This window comes from Hypomesus nipponensis, chromosome 10 (genome assembly GCF_054491055.1).
Source record: "Hypomesus nipponensis isolate SF chromosome 10, ASM5449105v1, whole genome shotgun sequence".
In the NCBI taxonomy this organism is placed as follows: Eukaryota; Metazoa; Chordata; class Actinopteri; order Osmeriformes; family Osmeridae; genus Hypomesus; species Hypomesus nipponensis.
The window spans coordinates 4,228,430-4,245,171 of NC_140370.1; the positions used below are offsets into that span (position 1 = coordinate 4,228,430).

At 46.0% G+C, this 16,742-nt stretch overlaps 1 protein-coding gene across 1 annotated transcript in view; it reads right to left on the reverse strand.

Moving 5' to 3' along the window:
• The window catches only part of LOC146270885 (voltage-dependent R-type calcium channel subunit alpha-1E-like), a 37,208-nt gene extending 26,273 nt beyond the window's left edge, over nt 1-10,935 (reverse strand). The window contains exons 1-5 of the mRNA XM_084706595.1: nt 10,783-10,935; nt 10,150-10,635; nt 5,245-5,505; nt 3,247-3,352; nt 2,886-3,025 (exon numbers count right to left, since the gene is read on the reverse strand). Of these exons, the coding sequence (XP_084562721.1) occupies nt 2,886-3,025; nt 3,247-3,352; nt 5,245-5,505; nt 10,150-10,595 (953 nt within the window). The 5' untranslated portion in view covers nt 10,596-10,635; nt 10,783-10,935. The remainder of the gene's footprint in view (nt 1-2,885; nt 3,026-3,246; nt 3,353-5,244; nt 5,506-10,149; nt 10,636-10,782) is intronic.
• Nucleotides 10,936-16,742: the final 5,807 nt, after the last annotated feature.

Sequence of the window (16,742 nt, forward strand, 5' to 3'; positions counted from 1 at the left end):
GCGTTGCTCTGGTGTGGCCTGTCTTACTCTTGAGTAGCTGTCTTGGTGCCAGGTGGCTAGTGAATCATTTAAAACAGCCATCCACATCAATAATTCATCACAGCTAAAGAGCAGCATTTTTAGCAAAGTGTCACACTGTAACAAGGACAGCAGAGCAGGGCATTCAGACTGATACACACAAATTCCGTGCCAAAAGGCCTGCTGGGACCACGTCCGAGGTGGCAGGAGCATCCCTCTGACCTACAAACAGGTTGTGCACAGTGTGAACCTGTAGCTTCAGAAGTGGAGTAACAGTTTTAAGGTCCTCCGAGACAGTGCTAATCAAAGACACCAAATCCACCGGTGCCATACTTGTTGCCTGGGGGCTATAATTGACCATTTTTGGAATCCCGGAGATTCAAATTGGATTTCGTGTTGGCCGGTCTGACGCGACTGAGGTTTGTTTTTTTTGCCACCATCCGTTTAATGAATGTTAATTGAGCGCTGTGTCCCCACAGACTAGCTTCCAGCTATTCATTAATTTCTGATGGAATGAGAGCCACCAAAGTTGGCCCAGTGGCCTTGTTTTCATTCCCAGACGGCCTCTGTGATACATGTGTGCTTTCTCTTTTAAGTCTGACATACTTACTCTAGTCAGACTGTGACACACATGGGCCAACATGTGTGTCACCCCAAAATATGTTTGAGGAGAGAAGGGAAACCAGGTCACGGGACATAAGTTCCTCTCACAGTATAAACGGACAGGAGCATACAGTGGAGTAGGGTAGCAGTTTATTAAAGCCTGAGGGGACCCTGCACTAGACGTTAGAAGTCATATTTCCCCCTTTTTGTTGAAATAATTATATTTTCTGTTTTCCAGGTATCATTTAATCTCCCACACAGACGCAATGGTGTCCCTGTATAATATTGTCTAACATTCATGCTAACTTTGACTTTAATTATTTCATTTCAGATAATTAAGTCTGGGCTTTTACTTCAGAATGGTCTTCAAACATTCCATGGAACGATGATCAACCATGTCTTGATGAACTGGATGTGGAACATCAACTGATGGTTTGTATCATAACTTAGGAGCGTAACTACAGACAGCTACTTTGTCGCGTTGCCAAGTAACATCTCCCAAATAATCATAGAGTGCTATGCTATACATAGCTGCATAACGTGACCATTTATAAGGACAAAAAGGAAAATGCAAGTCACACTGGTGCACTCACTAGCAGTTTGGAACTAAAATAAATAGTTCAGATTCACACAAATCCTAGCTTCACCCAGCTGCCTTCCATATGGAGTACTGCTATGCAGCAGCGACAATGGCACCATACACACACACACACAGTCACACACACACATTGACACACACAGTCATACACACACACACACACACACTCACAAACTAGCCACTCTCATGTTTACCAGATGGTGTTTGTGCTAGTGCACCATGGGGGCACAGAAACTCAGTGGTCCACCTTTCTTCCACATGAACCAGATGACTCTTTGTTCAACATGGAAACAGCCTGCCCAAGTAGTTGACTCTCCATCAGACTCTGAGAACTTTCTGGACTCTAGCACTACAGAGGGAGGGAGGCATCCATATACACACCAACTGTATCTACCCCACAAACACACACACACACACACACACCCGAACCAGAGACGTGTCTCAGTCAAGTAACCAACTACAGATGACTGACAGCTAGTTTGTCACAACCACCTCCAGCACTGACAGCTTCCTGAGCACGAGCATGAACAGAGCATGCTTTACAAGATTCCAGAAACTGCACAGTTGCACATTTGCCATCTACAGTACATCAACATGTATCATGGCTCCTGTAGATCCCTGTTTCCTGTCCTTCTCTGTCAGTGACATCCTTCGTTCGTTTCAGTCGACACTCTGACCCCCCGTGCGAGCCAGGGAGAGCTGCCACACAGAGCTGGAGCATCTGTTCAGCTTGGGCCTGTTCTCATTGCTCTGTCAACGTAATGCTGTTCCTTTTATGTAAGTGCATTCAGTGCGAGAGAGTGGAGAGGAACTGACGTGGGTGTCGGGGTGAAATGAGAAGTCAACATGCCAACAGCTATCTTCCCTGAATAGTCTTCGTACCGTCAACCATAGACAACAGCCCCTCATCTGTCGTGTTCACTTGATGGCCGGCGCCTAACTGTGTGCAAACACCTGAATAAATTAACTGAGTCCTGCGAGGAACAAGAGAGCTGTTCTGCATCTCCACCTCTCTCTTTTCTTTCCCATTGTCTTTCTTTTTCCATGTCTCTCTTCTCCTCCTTCTCTCATCCCTCTCTCTTGCGCTGCTTCAGAATTGAAATCTCCATGGCTACATTTACATTTATTCTACAGAGGTCCTGGGGGCTAAACGGAACAGGTTTTAGACACGACTGCCAATCCACTTACCCACCCACCTCTTCTCTGACTGCAAAACCACACTGAGCAATGGAAACATGCTCACACCCGCAGTGACTGTATGAGATGAGACACACACACACACACACCACCGTGTGCAAACCATGTCACAAACAGGTACCGGCAACTGTGCCTGTTAAACATTCTTTCACTATACAGCTCTCATGTACTGCTCACTATTCATGTCACACATTTAAGCTTCCAATGTGAAACAACAAGCCACATGTGTCTACTGTTGGACAGCGAGAATCCACCCATCCACCTCAAAAGGAGACAACAGTGAACTCCCCAACCTCTTCTGAAGGTAACGGCGACAACGACCACCATGGCATGTGCACAAATCTGCAGACGGTCTCAGCCCAGCCTGCTGAGAACATCGACCCCAGCCTGGACGGTAGGGGAGACCAGAGAGAGAGAGAACGGGGCGGGGAGAGACCGGAGCAGTGAGCGACCGGGACAGGGGACTCACCCGCTGAGCACCACGATGAAGTCCATGACGTTCCAGCCGTTCCTCAGGTAGGAGCCTTTATGGAACACAAACCCCAGGGCCAGCAGCTTGATCCCCGCCTCCAAGCAGAAGATCCCAACAAAGTAGGGCTCCGTCTTCTCCTGTACACACAAACACACCCACACATGCAGGGGCAACTGTATCATGGGTTCACAGGGGCATAGATAGGCACCCCTATGATGCATGATCGACCCATACGCCCAACCCCACATGAGTGCGTCTGTATCTTTTGCCCAATCAGTGTGTGCTTGCGTGGGCGTCGGATGCGTGCGTGGACGCGCATGGGTCAGCGCTGTGTGTCGCCGGCAGGGGCCGTCCTCACCAGTCGTTTGGCCATGGGGGTCTTGTCTTCTCCAGGGAGGTGTTGCTCCAGGGCTAGCACGATGCAGTTGGCTGTGATGGTGGCCAGGATCATGTACTCGAACGGCGTAAAGGGCCAGGGTCAAGGTCACAAGCTGCGTTCATGTCGCGCACACGACACCCCACGTGACACACACCTGGAGCTCACGTCGTGCGCCGTGGCGCTAGGCCGCGACGGCACGGCGTGAGCAAACGTGATCATTGGATGGATGATTGAGAGGATGGAACAGGGGAATGATGAACTGTTGCAAATACTCTACCGTTGGAGACACTGTGTGCGTGAGGGGCTGGAGTAACCATGGCAACCTGCTTTTAATGCTACACGGGAGGATGGAAAGAGTGCTCCAAAGTCACTCTGGCCTGAGAGAGCGGCTTCCCAGCAGGCTAACTCCCCAGGCAGAGCCCTCTAATAGGACCTCTGGAATATAGCTAGCAACGTGACTCACAATGTCTACATACCAAATTGCATTGGAAACTATATACGCACAGTGTGCCGTGTGTGTGTGTGTTTGAGAGAGAGAGAGACAGAGAGAGACAGAGAGAGAGAGAGAGAGAGAGAGAGAGAGAGAGAGAGAGAGAGAGAGAGAGAGAGAGAGAGAGAGAGAGAGGGAGAGAGAGAGACTGTGTTTGTTAGGGTAGCGTGTCATACAAATCCCTGTACCAGACACTTTCTAATATGCATGTGCACATATGTGTATGTGCACACGTGTGTGTGTGTGTGTGTGTGAGAGAGTTTGTGCCTGTTTCTCCTTGCTAGTAATTCCTGTAGCAGACCCTTTCTCCTGAATTATTACATTCTTGACTCGAGTGAAAATGGTGTCATTAACTCACTGAGTAGGCCTGTGATGGAGACCTCAGGGGTTTCTAGTGACTCACATTGACAAGTCTGCATCTCCACCACTCAAACGGGTTAAAAATAGCGCATCTAGAGAAGGCTCCACGATATCGCTCTCGAACCACTTCAGAACTTCAGAAATGGCTACACAAGAAATATTTGGTTTCAGTCCCAAACACAGGCAACACAGGGAAAGTGACTTGACTATCTGGTGGTCACAGAGCATCCCAACAGACTCACAGCACACAGCAGCCTCCACAACACTGGCTGCAGTCACAGGTAGCTGCCTTCCAGAGGGTGTTGTGACGCTGACCTGACCTCTGGAACAGTCCACACTCAACACTGCACGCCTCCCACCCAAACAGATTACAGCACTGACAGACAACCACGCTGTGAAAACCCCTCCCAGATGCCTGTGGTGGTTTGCTATATGCGGACGGTGCTAAAGGTGTCCAGGGAACGTGTGTGGATTCGATCTTTTACTGAAGGTGATTTTGTTAGGATGCGTGTAGTTGAATACCTCGACACTACCAGAGAGGAACTGGAGAGATTACGCTTCTGTCCTGACACCCACGCATGCCCGAGTTCATGTTCCAAAGTGTAGGCTGAGAGTTATGCCTACATCCACCTCCCACTGTATGCAGAGCTTTTCCAAGAGATCATCTCTCACCTAGCCTGCTACCTTCTAATCACACACGGTTTGTTGTCAGTGTCAGTTAGGGACTTACCCTAACTGACAACAACCCAAACTGACAACAAACTGTGTGTGATCAGAAGGTACTGTGCTCAACCAAGCTTAGCTAGCTTCAAGTCTGATTTTAAGACGTTCTCAAAGTTGCCACAATAACAGTTCTCATTCCCCTTATGATGAAATGTCAACGTAACTTACAAATGATTGTCAGACACAACACACACATTGAACATACACAGCTATTGCTGATCAATCACAACCAGAAACGGATTGCAAAGATAAAACGATTAAAAAGTGTACTAATTGTGCTGTATCACTTATGTAAGATCACCAATTGACAAACCGTTGTGTATGGGGACACCTTCAGAAAATGCTAATGAGAAATCACAAGTTACTAGTGACACCCACAAACTTTTATGTTGGGAAAAGGATATGGCCATTCTATCACCCTCCTAGCATATTTCCTAATGAAATTGTCCTCGGCGAATATAAAGAGCGATCTGTTGACGGTGAGGCAGTTCTGCCGATGGGGAACAGGGTTATAGAGTGCCATGGTGCGCGCTCTTTGCGCTTTGGCTTGTTTCATCGACCCTGACATCCCACCTGAAGCGGCGTCCTGACCGTCTCCCCCGCGCTCCGGATCCCCCTCCCCAGAATCCATGGTGTTCGGCACGTCGTCTCCAAAACGAGCCATTCTACGAAGAAAATAATGATAACACTGGCTAAATGTTTTGATGTCTTAATCCATTTGCAGGCGATTTAGAGTGTAAAGATATCCCAAAAGTTGCAGTCTCATTCCATAAAAAAATGCATCCCGGTTAAATATTTTAGTAAGGCCTTTTAAAAGAAAACTATTAATCCAACTAATATTTCAGTTATGTAAACTGTTCAACTTTACTGTCAATATCCATCAGGTAGGGTTGGTGAAAAAGACGCAGTAGGAGCAGTTCTTCTCCCAACAAGTTTTGTGATGAATTGAGCACACCGCTATTTGTTCAGGTAACAACAGGTAAACGTTCCATCGAGATTCCCATTGACACTTTCTTACACAATCGAAATTCAATTCAGTACATCGTAAGACCTATTCTGAACTAGTTAATCTTCAAACCGACTGATCGAGCGTTCGCTTCCACAAACTTTAGACTAGGCAACGCATCTTCTTGAATTGCGAATAGACAAGGCGAGTGTTTATCCGAGGTGACCACCACTTGGTATATTCCAAAACTTCGTTCACAGACATTTATCCACATGCAGTAGATGAATCGGGCATATGAAATTGTCTGTATCGAATACGCTTGATTTCATAGGCGCGCTCTTCGCTGATCTGTCAATGTTAACACCTGTTTCCCAAGTGATCAAGACAGACATCACGCTCATGCAAACGCTTGCGCAGCCCCCTCCCACGTGTGCTATTTCACTACAGTAATTTAAAAAATGAATCTGAATGGGAATTAGAAGAGATGGGGGGAAAAGTACTGTTCCGTTGCCATGGCAATCTACCTTTTACATGATGAAACTGACGTTTTCTCCAAATTGACGGTTTCTGTAAATAGCCTATACGTGGGGATATGGAATTAAATCCATTACAGACCACTCCACCTCATTTTTATCTCATTCAGCAGAGAAGAATAAATGAATAAAGAAACACGTGTGTGTCAATCAATGTGTAGGCTGCACGAATATTTAAAAAACAGAGCACAGCCTACATGGATTGTCAGAGATTACAGTGATATAACCATGCTTGAACAACGATTATCTATTTTTTTTCTTTAGAACCACATCTCAAGTGTAAAACTTTGTCCGATCTTGTGAAAAGCTTGGCATTAACTGGAGGGGGGGGGGGGGGGGGGGGGGGGTGATATGGACAAGTTTTCTTGGCCCAGGCGCTATATGAACATAGTGGCCCAGTCTATGAACATAGCCCCACATCATAATACTTCAAAAGTCTGAGCATTGATGCATTTTCATTCATGGAGACCCACTTGTACTATTACATTTTTTTCAAAAAAAGGGGTCATTGTGCTAATATCAGAGAAATATGTCGGAAATATAAATAGATCATGAAATAGATCTCAAGCCTGCTCTCTTTTTAAAAGGGGAGGAGAGAAAACCCGAGGATTTCGCGCGCGCACACACACACGCTCACAAACACACACACTCTCACAAACACACACACTCAAAGTGTGAACAAGACCTCATTTGGCGACCAGACTCAATCATTCCATCTGTCACTCTCCACGCCTCTCTACAGAGACTGGTTCTGTGACTCTTATCAAAATGACCACATCACACACCTTACCACTCGTTCTCTCCGTCTGTCTCTCTCTCACACACAAACACACACACCCTCACCCACACACAACATTAGGAATGACATTACCATGACTGTATGTATAGTATGTATTGACATATTATTTTGTCCACTAAGAGCCACTGTGGGAATATTCAAGAGTTAGGACCATTTCATCAAACACATGACTTGTTTAGCCAGAGGAGAGATTGATTTGAATCAGTCAGGTCCTGTCTTTGAGTACCTCATCTTATTATAAAGATTTACTGTAAAAATCATATTGAAAGCATTTTGTCAGATGAAGCTTGAGCTATCCTTCAACTTACAGTGTTGTATTTATCAGTGTGAATCAGTTCTGTGTAGGCAGGATGATGCTGACATAACAGGTCAACACTGTATAAACAAAATAACAGAAACATAGTCAACCAATAGGAGACAAGTATGTGTTTAGTCATCATGGGGCAAAGACATTTGGAAAGACACAGAGAGAGAGAGAGAGAGAGAGAGAGAGAGAGAGAGAGAGAGAGAGAGAGAGAGAGAGAGAGAGAGAGGGAGCAGTTTTGCAGCACAGACCTGCTCTTTGATTCTGTTTCAAGAGGTAAAACAAAAAAGCAAGAGAAATAGAAAAAAAGACAGAAAGAAAGAGAGAAAAAGAGAGTTGGGAGAAAGTGGACAAAACAAACACCAAACAAACAAAGTCAAGTACTATATCATACATAAAGTCCATAACTTTTCAGGGACACCATTCCACGGGAAAGTTGGATGTTTGACATAAAACTCAAACATTAAGAACACCCCCAAAGAAACATCCTGTCGGTCTCATATATTTGTCAATTTCTAGCATCATTACTTCCCTTTTCATTTCTTAACAGTGGTTTCCATAGCGACCCAGCTCGCTTGAATTTCTGCTCTGTTCTTTTCATTTTGCCAACAAAAGGCATGTTGCACAATAGCAACCTCTTCCTCCAGAAATCTGTCTGTCCTCCAGAAGAAACCCTTTCAACACAGCGTGTCAAGGCTGCCTTCCTGGCCTACGAGGAAGACAGACATCAGCACACAGCAGCAGCAGCAGCAGCACACCGTTTCAGAGAGATGGCCCAACAGAAACACCATCGCCTTCAAAGCCAATAAAAGAGATGTGAACCATTTGCGTTATTCCCTTTGCAAATAGAAAACTTTGCTGAGCTCCAAGTCTGTTTAGACGGTCAATAATCAGAAGATTCAGAGCACACACACTGACGAACAGAGAAACAGCTTCTGTGGTAGCCTGTACGGAGTGTCTGATGTTGTCTAACACCATCTCTACTCTACCAAGGTCACAGCCAGATCAGAACAGCATTCAGATCTGGCTACACTCTGAGTCTCTGCTGCTACAAAGACAGCAGTCACATAACAGAGCTACACTTCACTTTACAACTTGACAAAGACTGTGATGCACTTTTCCCTTCAACATCCTTCATGGAATTTAGGAGTAATAAGCTCTTCTTTATATCTTAAAAAGGATGGGGGGTATATTGTACTGTAGGTGACAGGCCCCATCAGTTAAAATGTTAATGGTTGTACTTATCGCCATAACTCTGTTGAGCATTTATGTAATTGGCGGCAGGCTTTCACCCCAGCGCTGATTGGAGTGGCTTTAGCGTTGTCTTTTTTCCTCCGTTACCAAGCAACAGACTCTCTTCATTCCTGAGTTGTGTCAGTTTGGTTCCAGCAATAAGCAAGGCTTACATAAACACACATTAATCATAACCTACAATAAAAACATCTTTCTGCTATGCAACAAACTTGCAATTTGATCATGGTTAAATGTTACTTATCACAGAGCAAAAATGAAACCCAAAACTGTTAAGATAAAAGTAAATGTCACTGCACAGTCACCCTACTTGTAAAAAAATGTTGGGACATTTAGCAAGTATAAGTGCACCAGGAATAATACTAAACATGAAAGACTGTAAACACTAAGTTCCCTTCCAGTTGGGGTCTCAATACCTATGACACCAGGATTTCCTTTGTCAATGTTTGCACGCTGCACACCACTCAAAGTTAAATAGTTCTAAGGTCCTGTCACACTGTCAATACAAAGTCATCAACCGGTCAATCTGTTTGAAGTCCATCTGGAATGACCTCATGCTGCAGCGGCCATGTTTGGTCTCTGACGGCTTCCTATAGTTTGATTATGTGGCGTCCTCTAATGGCCAGACGTGCTCCCTGCAAGTCTTGTTAAAGAATGTCCTGCTGCTGGACAACCTTGAACAGAAACACAAAAGTGCATACCTGACAGAGCTGAGTGAAATCTGCCACAAATACACACACTCACCCAAACCCCAACGACAAAAGAAGGGGAGGGAGAGTAGAAGAGGTCTAATATAAAGAGGGAGAGTGTGTGTGTGTGTGTGTGTGAGCATGTGTGTGTGAGCATGGGTGTGTGAGCATGGGTGTGGACACACACGCACGCATGCCGAACACAAACGGTAGAGAAACAAAGGCAGGGTTCTTACACTTCCGTAGGATGGGGGGCGGCCAAGGGAGATGAGAGGAGAGAGGGGGAACGGGGGTGGGGGTGGGGGCTCCAGTGATGGAGTGCCACTCCACATTGGAGTGACTGGAAGAAGGTAATCAGAGCTCCAGACCTCAAAGTTCCACAATCAAGCATGTTCAGCCTCACCATTAATAATGATAACGTTTCGCATCAGATTTAACCACAGCCGGCAACAGTCGGCAGGTATGAAGACCACTTCACAGTCAAACGAACTGGCAAGTGCTTTCAGATGGAACACAGAGCACCTCAGCCAGGGCTGCACTCGCTGCCATCGCCTTTCTGCCTCAACACAAAATGGCGGGCATCTCCACAGCGCATGACAAAACATGGATCTCCAGTAGACAGGATTAACAGTCATACTGGTTTGTGTCGTCATCCACATCATGCTCCTCCTGAACGTCCTCCCTCATCCCCCTCCCCGTCCCCCCCCCCCCATCCCCCCCCCTGTCTTGTCCTCACACTGGGCAGACACATGATGGGAACCCCCCCCCCCCCCCCCCGCGTACTCACTCCCACTCTTTCCTGCGGGCCTGGGGCGTGCTCTGGATCTTGTGGGCCTCGTGGGCCCTGACGACATCCCGCTGGTCCACCAGGCCCCCGCGTCTCCGCAGCATGCTGTGGGGGCTCACTGACCCCGGGCTCTCGTCCCCCCCGTAGGGAGACACGTCGAAGCTGGCCGCCCGGGGAGGGAGCCCCAGGCACTCTGGGACGGTGCGGGGCACCTGCAGGGAGCAGGAGCGCGAGCCCTGGGCCAGGCCCTGGCGGGCCACCGGGCTGGGGGTCCTGGGGGTTCGCCAGGCCTCAGGCTCAGGGAGGGACAGGGAGGATCGGCCACTGCTGATGGGCCCCCGGGAGCCCCTGGGTCCAGAGATGGCAGGGCTGCTGTGGTTGGGGGTGAGGGGAAGGGACTGGTCTGAACTGGTAAGCATGTCTGGACAAGGTGCTGGCATCACCATACTGCTGAGGTAGAAGGGGGGTAGAAAGGAAAAAAGAGAGCTTGAGAGAGCAGGAGAGAGAAAACAGAGAAGAGAAAGCGAGAGGGAAAGAGAGAAACGGAGAAAAGGCAGGTTAGCTTGAAAGACCCAATATTTCTCCATCCTCCGATAGGTAATAGAAAGAAGAAAAAAAATCTCCTTTATTTACCAAAAAGGGGTTCTCCTTCAACCTTTCCTTCCTCTCTGGAGGGCACAGATTGCCTTACACCTAAGCCTTTCTTGTCAGCGTTGTGATGATGGACCAATAAAGAAGGGATGAAATGTGTGATCCCTCTGTAGGCGTTCAGCTGAACCGCTATTTGGAAGCTGAGTAATTGGATGTATCTGGTCAGTTCAGACGGACAGATGAAAAGAAAAGGAGATGACCTCCCTGCATGCACCCGTCTCTCTCCCAGTGCTGTGCTTGTGTGATTCACTACAAATAACTAACTCTGAACTGTGGAGGGATACAAAACATTATATTGTAGGGTTGATTGAGCCAGACCATTAACATAAGGGATTCTATGAGCTTTGTTTTTTTTTTAAAGTACAAAGCCATTTCCAAATGCCCTAGTTATAGATTATTCCTGTCTTTTGCCTCAAGAAACAATGCCTTGATCCAGTCGATTCCTCAATGATGCTCCTCTACCGGGTAGTCAATGTGTGGGTCTGAACAACAACGTCTGTAAAACAGCAGTTTAATGCATGCCTAAGTGAGACACAGGAAGGAAGGCCATTTCCATTGAGCAAGAGCTGAAAGGACCATTCCAGAGTGGGAGAGCTGAGGCACAGGCAGTGACTCACTCATCAGCAGTGCTCTTCAGACCTGCACTGGAGACACTGCCCTCACCAAGCACAAGGACATCAGGAGGAAAGCTGATGATTCTACACATTGTACAAGATAATATACTAGCTTGAATGGTGTTAGGGGGGAGGTGTTACCCCAGAACTACATTAGTCTACATCACTGTAGGTATCACAGGGCAAACTCAAAGACCTGTACGTTTGAGGTTAATTAGAGTGACCACTTGATAAATGCTGCTGATGTCCATAACTTTAATTCCACACAAAGTAGCCTAAATAGGACAAGAAGTGTTATAGTAGAATGACCGACACATTAGGATACAGATTTATATAATCAAGAATACATTTCCAATGTTTCAACCCAATTAACCGTTTTTTTGTTTGATTTTGAATTTATAATGCTGTCAGTTTGATTCCATCTCCCGTCATAGTAATGCACATCACTTCAATAGAACGACAACATGTAGCCTACTTCTTCGTTAAAGCAAGCTTGAGTGTCTCACGTAATGTGTGCTTGTCAATAGACTTAAGACAATAGACTTAATGGAGAAATGTCCCCCTATATTAAGAATTTTACGATATTATAAAGAGTGCGCCTTGCAACAAAAAAAAACTATTAGGCAAAATTACGGACACCACATCAGATCAGAGAAAAAGCTGTTAAAATGGTCTCTCGGGAAAAGACGCATGGAACGTCAACGTTTAGGAAAAACATCAATTAACTAATCAAAAGATACATTAATAAATCAATTTTACCTTGAAGTTCTGTCGTTTTCTCCATATTGTCATCCGAAAGTCAGTGGTGGATCAGGTGGACATGAATTCTAGCTTCTTTAAGTTGCCGTGATGATTTGAGGTGAATTTGCGCGGATTCCTTGAGTGAAGATTACCGCTGGGGCTAAATACAGAAGAGTGGCACTGAGCCAAGGAGTCTGGCAGAGATGAACGTAAATAGGCAGGGGAAGGGAAGGGTGCTCAACATGCACACATCCCCGTAATCTTTAGCCTGCCGTGCAACGAGTCGAGGGTAGATTGCATTTCTAGATGCACTACATTTCTATGACTGCGAATTATAAATAACAAGTTGCTTTTATTCCATTTCTATCAGGGTCTTTTATTCCGGTTAACTTCCAATACAGTTCCTCATCGTATTTTATTATTGGTTACACCACTTATTTATTAATTGATAAACCATGCAAAATGCTTGCACCACCTGGTTAATAAAACAATGATGTTTAAGGACTGTGTATCAAATCAACGTCACATCATCTGTAGTAACAGTAAGGCAAATATTTTTAGATTAACCACTAGATGGTGGAATTATCTTACCACACGAGACGTAAATATTAAAAAGTCTGGAATTATTTTCAAAAAGTCTTAGTGACAACATTTTTGGAACCAAACTGAACTAAACTCAGGAAAAGTGGCACGGGCTAATAGCACTGGTCAAAAGATTCAGTTGGTCTTGGATTTTGTCTTGTGTTGTTGTGCTTCATGTAACGGCTACTAATATATTTGTATATTTCATTATTGACCTTGAGTGTGTTGAAAGGCGTGAAAACTAAGTATTTAAATAAAAAACACTTATTGATGGGTAGGCCTAGCCTAGGCACGCAGATCTTGCTCCCACGAACAAGCTGTAAAAAAAATACACTGCAATTAGATCATTGCATTATTGGACAAGGTTGTCCCCAAAAAGGCGTAATCCTTTTAGCGTTTTATTTTCTGGCAGAAAAGCACTGACGGGTGCGCTGACGACCGCTACATCCCAGGGCGTCGTCAGTTCTTAGGACTAGAAAGCTAGAAGTTTAGGCTAAACAATATTTTTGTATATTTTCGACCAACTTATAATAGCTTATAAGTTATTATCATCAACGGGCTTTTTCAAGTCAGGTAGCTGAAAAGGGACGACAAAATGACAATTCGAGCAATACGCCTTACAGATTCAAAACTGAGTATTTTACCTGACATTGCATGGCCGTGGCAGGCGGATTGACCCATTCGGTTCTTAGACCTTTTAAGATGACATCATGTTTAAGAAATGTACCTCAAGCAGAACATGCACTTCCAAACCCTCAAGAAGAATGACCGTTCAGTGTGCTTCCTTCACATTTGACCGATGTTGGACAAATACTGGAGTAAGTAATTAATTAATTAATTTAGGCTGTATTTAGGTTCATGTGGCTACAACCTCTATGGTCAAACTTCCTCTATCGTAACATTAGGTGACCCGGGTCACATTACCCTATTCGGACCGAATGGAAAGATATTCTCGAGGCGAAATAGATTAGCGTGCTCTGTTTTGAAAATAATGTTATTATAACAGTCGTATCAGTTTACTGAATGGTAAGATTTTTTCTTTTCTTAAACATGAAATCTAATCAAAAATGTAATTCCATGGCAGAAACAGAACGCTACGGTTCCTGCCCGGGTTAGGCCGACACAGACCCACATTAGTAACTAGGTAAGAAGATACAGACCAGGATGTCTGGCTTCAAGGCATCAGTGAGGACACATGGGCCCCTGCCCAGCTGGCAGCTCATCCACATCTGCTGGCTGGCCAGGTGGACCAGCCTGGTGACCTCTGCTACGTTGTGGGGCACAATCATTGGGACTGTGGCCTTTGGCCATAGGCCATAGGCCTTATCTTTGGTAAAAATATCTCCTTAAGGTTATAACTTTGTTTCCATGACAACCTTCCTAGTGTCATGGAAACCTTTCTGTTTGAAATATTGTAATTGCTATGACAATTTGGAAACGTCACAGCAACATAACTGTCTGAGACACAAACACAGTATATATCCATGATACTTACAGTAATATGGTATTGTCTTTAAAAAAATTGACATGTAAAGTATATGGTGTCTGCCGTTTGTGCTTGTATGAGTGTGTGTGTGTGTGTTTACGTGAGTGTAAAAATATCAAAATGTGACCATATTATTAATCTCGGAATGAAAGTGCTTTGTAATGTTGTAATGTATTCCCCCAAAAATTATGTTGGCCCTTGTTTTACCAGCTTTGGCAGTCCAATCATGGCGTTTACTCCTACTCGTACCCCTGTTCCTGTTACGTCCATGGGCACCCAGACCACATTTCCCAATCCCATCACAAATAACACACATTTTGGGACCCCAGCAAACATGCAACAAGTGCCACTGTAAAACCCTTTTTACTGCTCCGGGCCGACCGTCAGCGGTGCTCCTGAGACGACGTCACCGTGCAGAGACACTGCTGTCATGACATCACCATGCAGAGACACTGCTGTCATGACGTCACCGTGCAGAGACACTGCTGTCATGACGTCACCGTGCAGAGACACTGCTGTCATGACGTCGCCGTGCAGAGACACTGCTGTCATGAAGTCGCCGTGCAGAGACACTGCTGTCATGACGTCGCCGTGCAGAGACACTGCTGTCATGACGTCGCCGTGCAGAGACACTGCTGTCATGACGTCACCGTGCAGAGACACTGCTGTCATGACGTCGCCGTGCAGAGACACTGCTGTCATGACGTCGCCGTGCAGAGACACTGCTGTCATGACGTCACCGTGCAGAGACACTGCTGTCATGACGTCACCGTGCAGAGACACTGCTGTCATGACGTCACCGTGCAGAGACACTGCTGTCATGACGTCACCATGCAGAGACACTGCTGGTGGAGGAGGCGAGCAAGTAGGAGATTGAGTAAGATGAGGAGGACGAGGCAGAAAAACGAGTCGATGACAGAACATTTGAGCAGGAGGACAGAGTGGAGGCAGCTCAGCTGGAAAGCTCTGTGGAGACATCAGAGCAGCCTGATGATAGTTCTCCGAGGGTCCTTGTGACCCCAGGCCTCAACGTCATGGGTCCCTTCACAGCTGAGGAAGCCCCCAAGGTGACCTGGCTGGTGCACCTAGCCACGGACGCATTCACTACCTCAGCAACGTCTCCCACAGAGGCATTAGGGGGGTTCAGCATGCATCTTTCCAAAATGGCGGTGAGCTACGCTAACTGAGCATTTAGTTTGGGACCATACTTTGTTTATAAGGGATGTTGCTCTAAGTGTACTTCTTTTTGTTGATGTGTGCTATAAAGGCTGTGTTTGACCGGGCATGGGACGCACTTACAGATCAGTCCCCGGAAAAGACACGTCATATCCTCAGATATCTCAAGGTGAGCCTATCTGGTTGCATGTCTGGGTATGTGTGCACATTTCTGTTTGTGTGTGAAAGTGACAGACAGAGACATAGAGATATGACCGAAACGTACGTCTTTTTTGTTTCTTCGTATTGTTTTTCATGTAGGAACTCCTCACCCACGATGTTCTGCTGTCCTATGTACTCCTGGAGAAAGAAGATTCTCCTCTGGAGAATCTCGATGAGGACATGGTGGTGGAATCAGAACGAGGAGGAAGAGGAGGTGATGGATGTCAGCGAGGAGAGCGAGGAGTCAGAGGAAGAGTCAGTGGAGGAGTTCTGAGGAAGCCGACTTGAAGTTCTGAAGGTTCGAAATTCTCTGGATGTTTCAGTTAACAGCTCTTACCCTGTCCCTTCCACACTGGTTGACAACATGGCCAATGAAGCCAAGTGCCCAAGTGAAAAGTCCACAGTGGGCAGAAAGAGTGATGATCTGAGGGATAAACTCAGTCTTAGTGCCAAGTCCAAATTAGGAGGGGGGGGGGGGGGGGGGGGGGGGAACCTGTAAAAAACTTCCAAACCCAAACCAAAGGCCACAGTCCCAATGATTGTGCCCCACAACGTAGCATAGGTCACCAGGCTGGTCCACCTGGCCAGCCAGCAGATGTGGATGAGCTGCCAGCTGGGCAGGGCCCCACGTGTCCTCACTGATGCCTTGAAGCCAGACATCCCACTGGGTGACTACTCTCAGGGAGAGGATCTGGACACCAGAAGTAGGCTGAGCTACCAAATGGTAGAACTCCCTTGCAAGCACCCAAGTACAATACAGTGCGAAAATAGGATTGTTTCATGTTACTAAGAGGTTATACTGTAGAAATGTAGTTCTTCTTTAAGTCGTTTCTGAGTTTATAATAAGGTAATTAAGGAATTGACCTTTGTCCTTTCTGTTGGTGTGTGAAGGTTGTGTATGACCTTACCTGGGAGCTCCTGAAGGACCCACAGCGAGAAAAGCCCTTGAGGCCATAGGAGAGGCTTGTACCAAGGCAGCACCTATACAAGTGCAACATCACCAACTTTAATAACCAACAAGAAGTTCAGGTGAGAGAGACATATTGCATTCTGTTCAGTTTATCCACTTTCATCTGGTGTTGTAGTTTCTTCCATGGGACTGTGCCTGTATCTCTTTTTATGTGTGAAAACACTACTTCCTT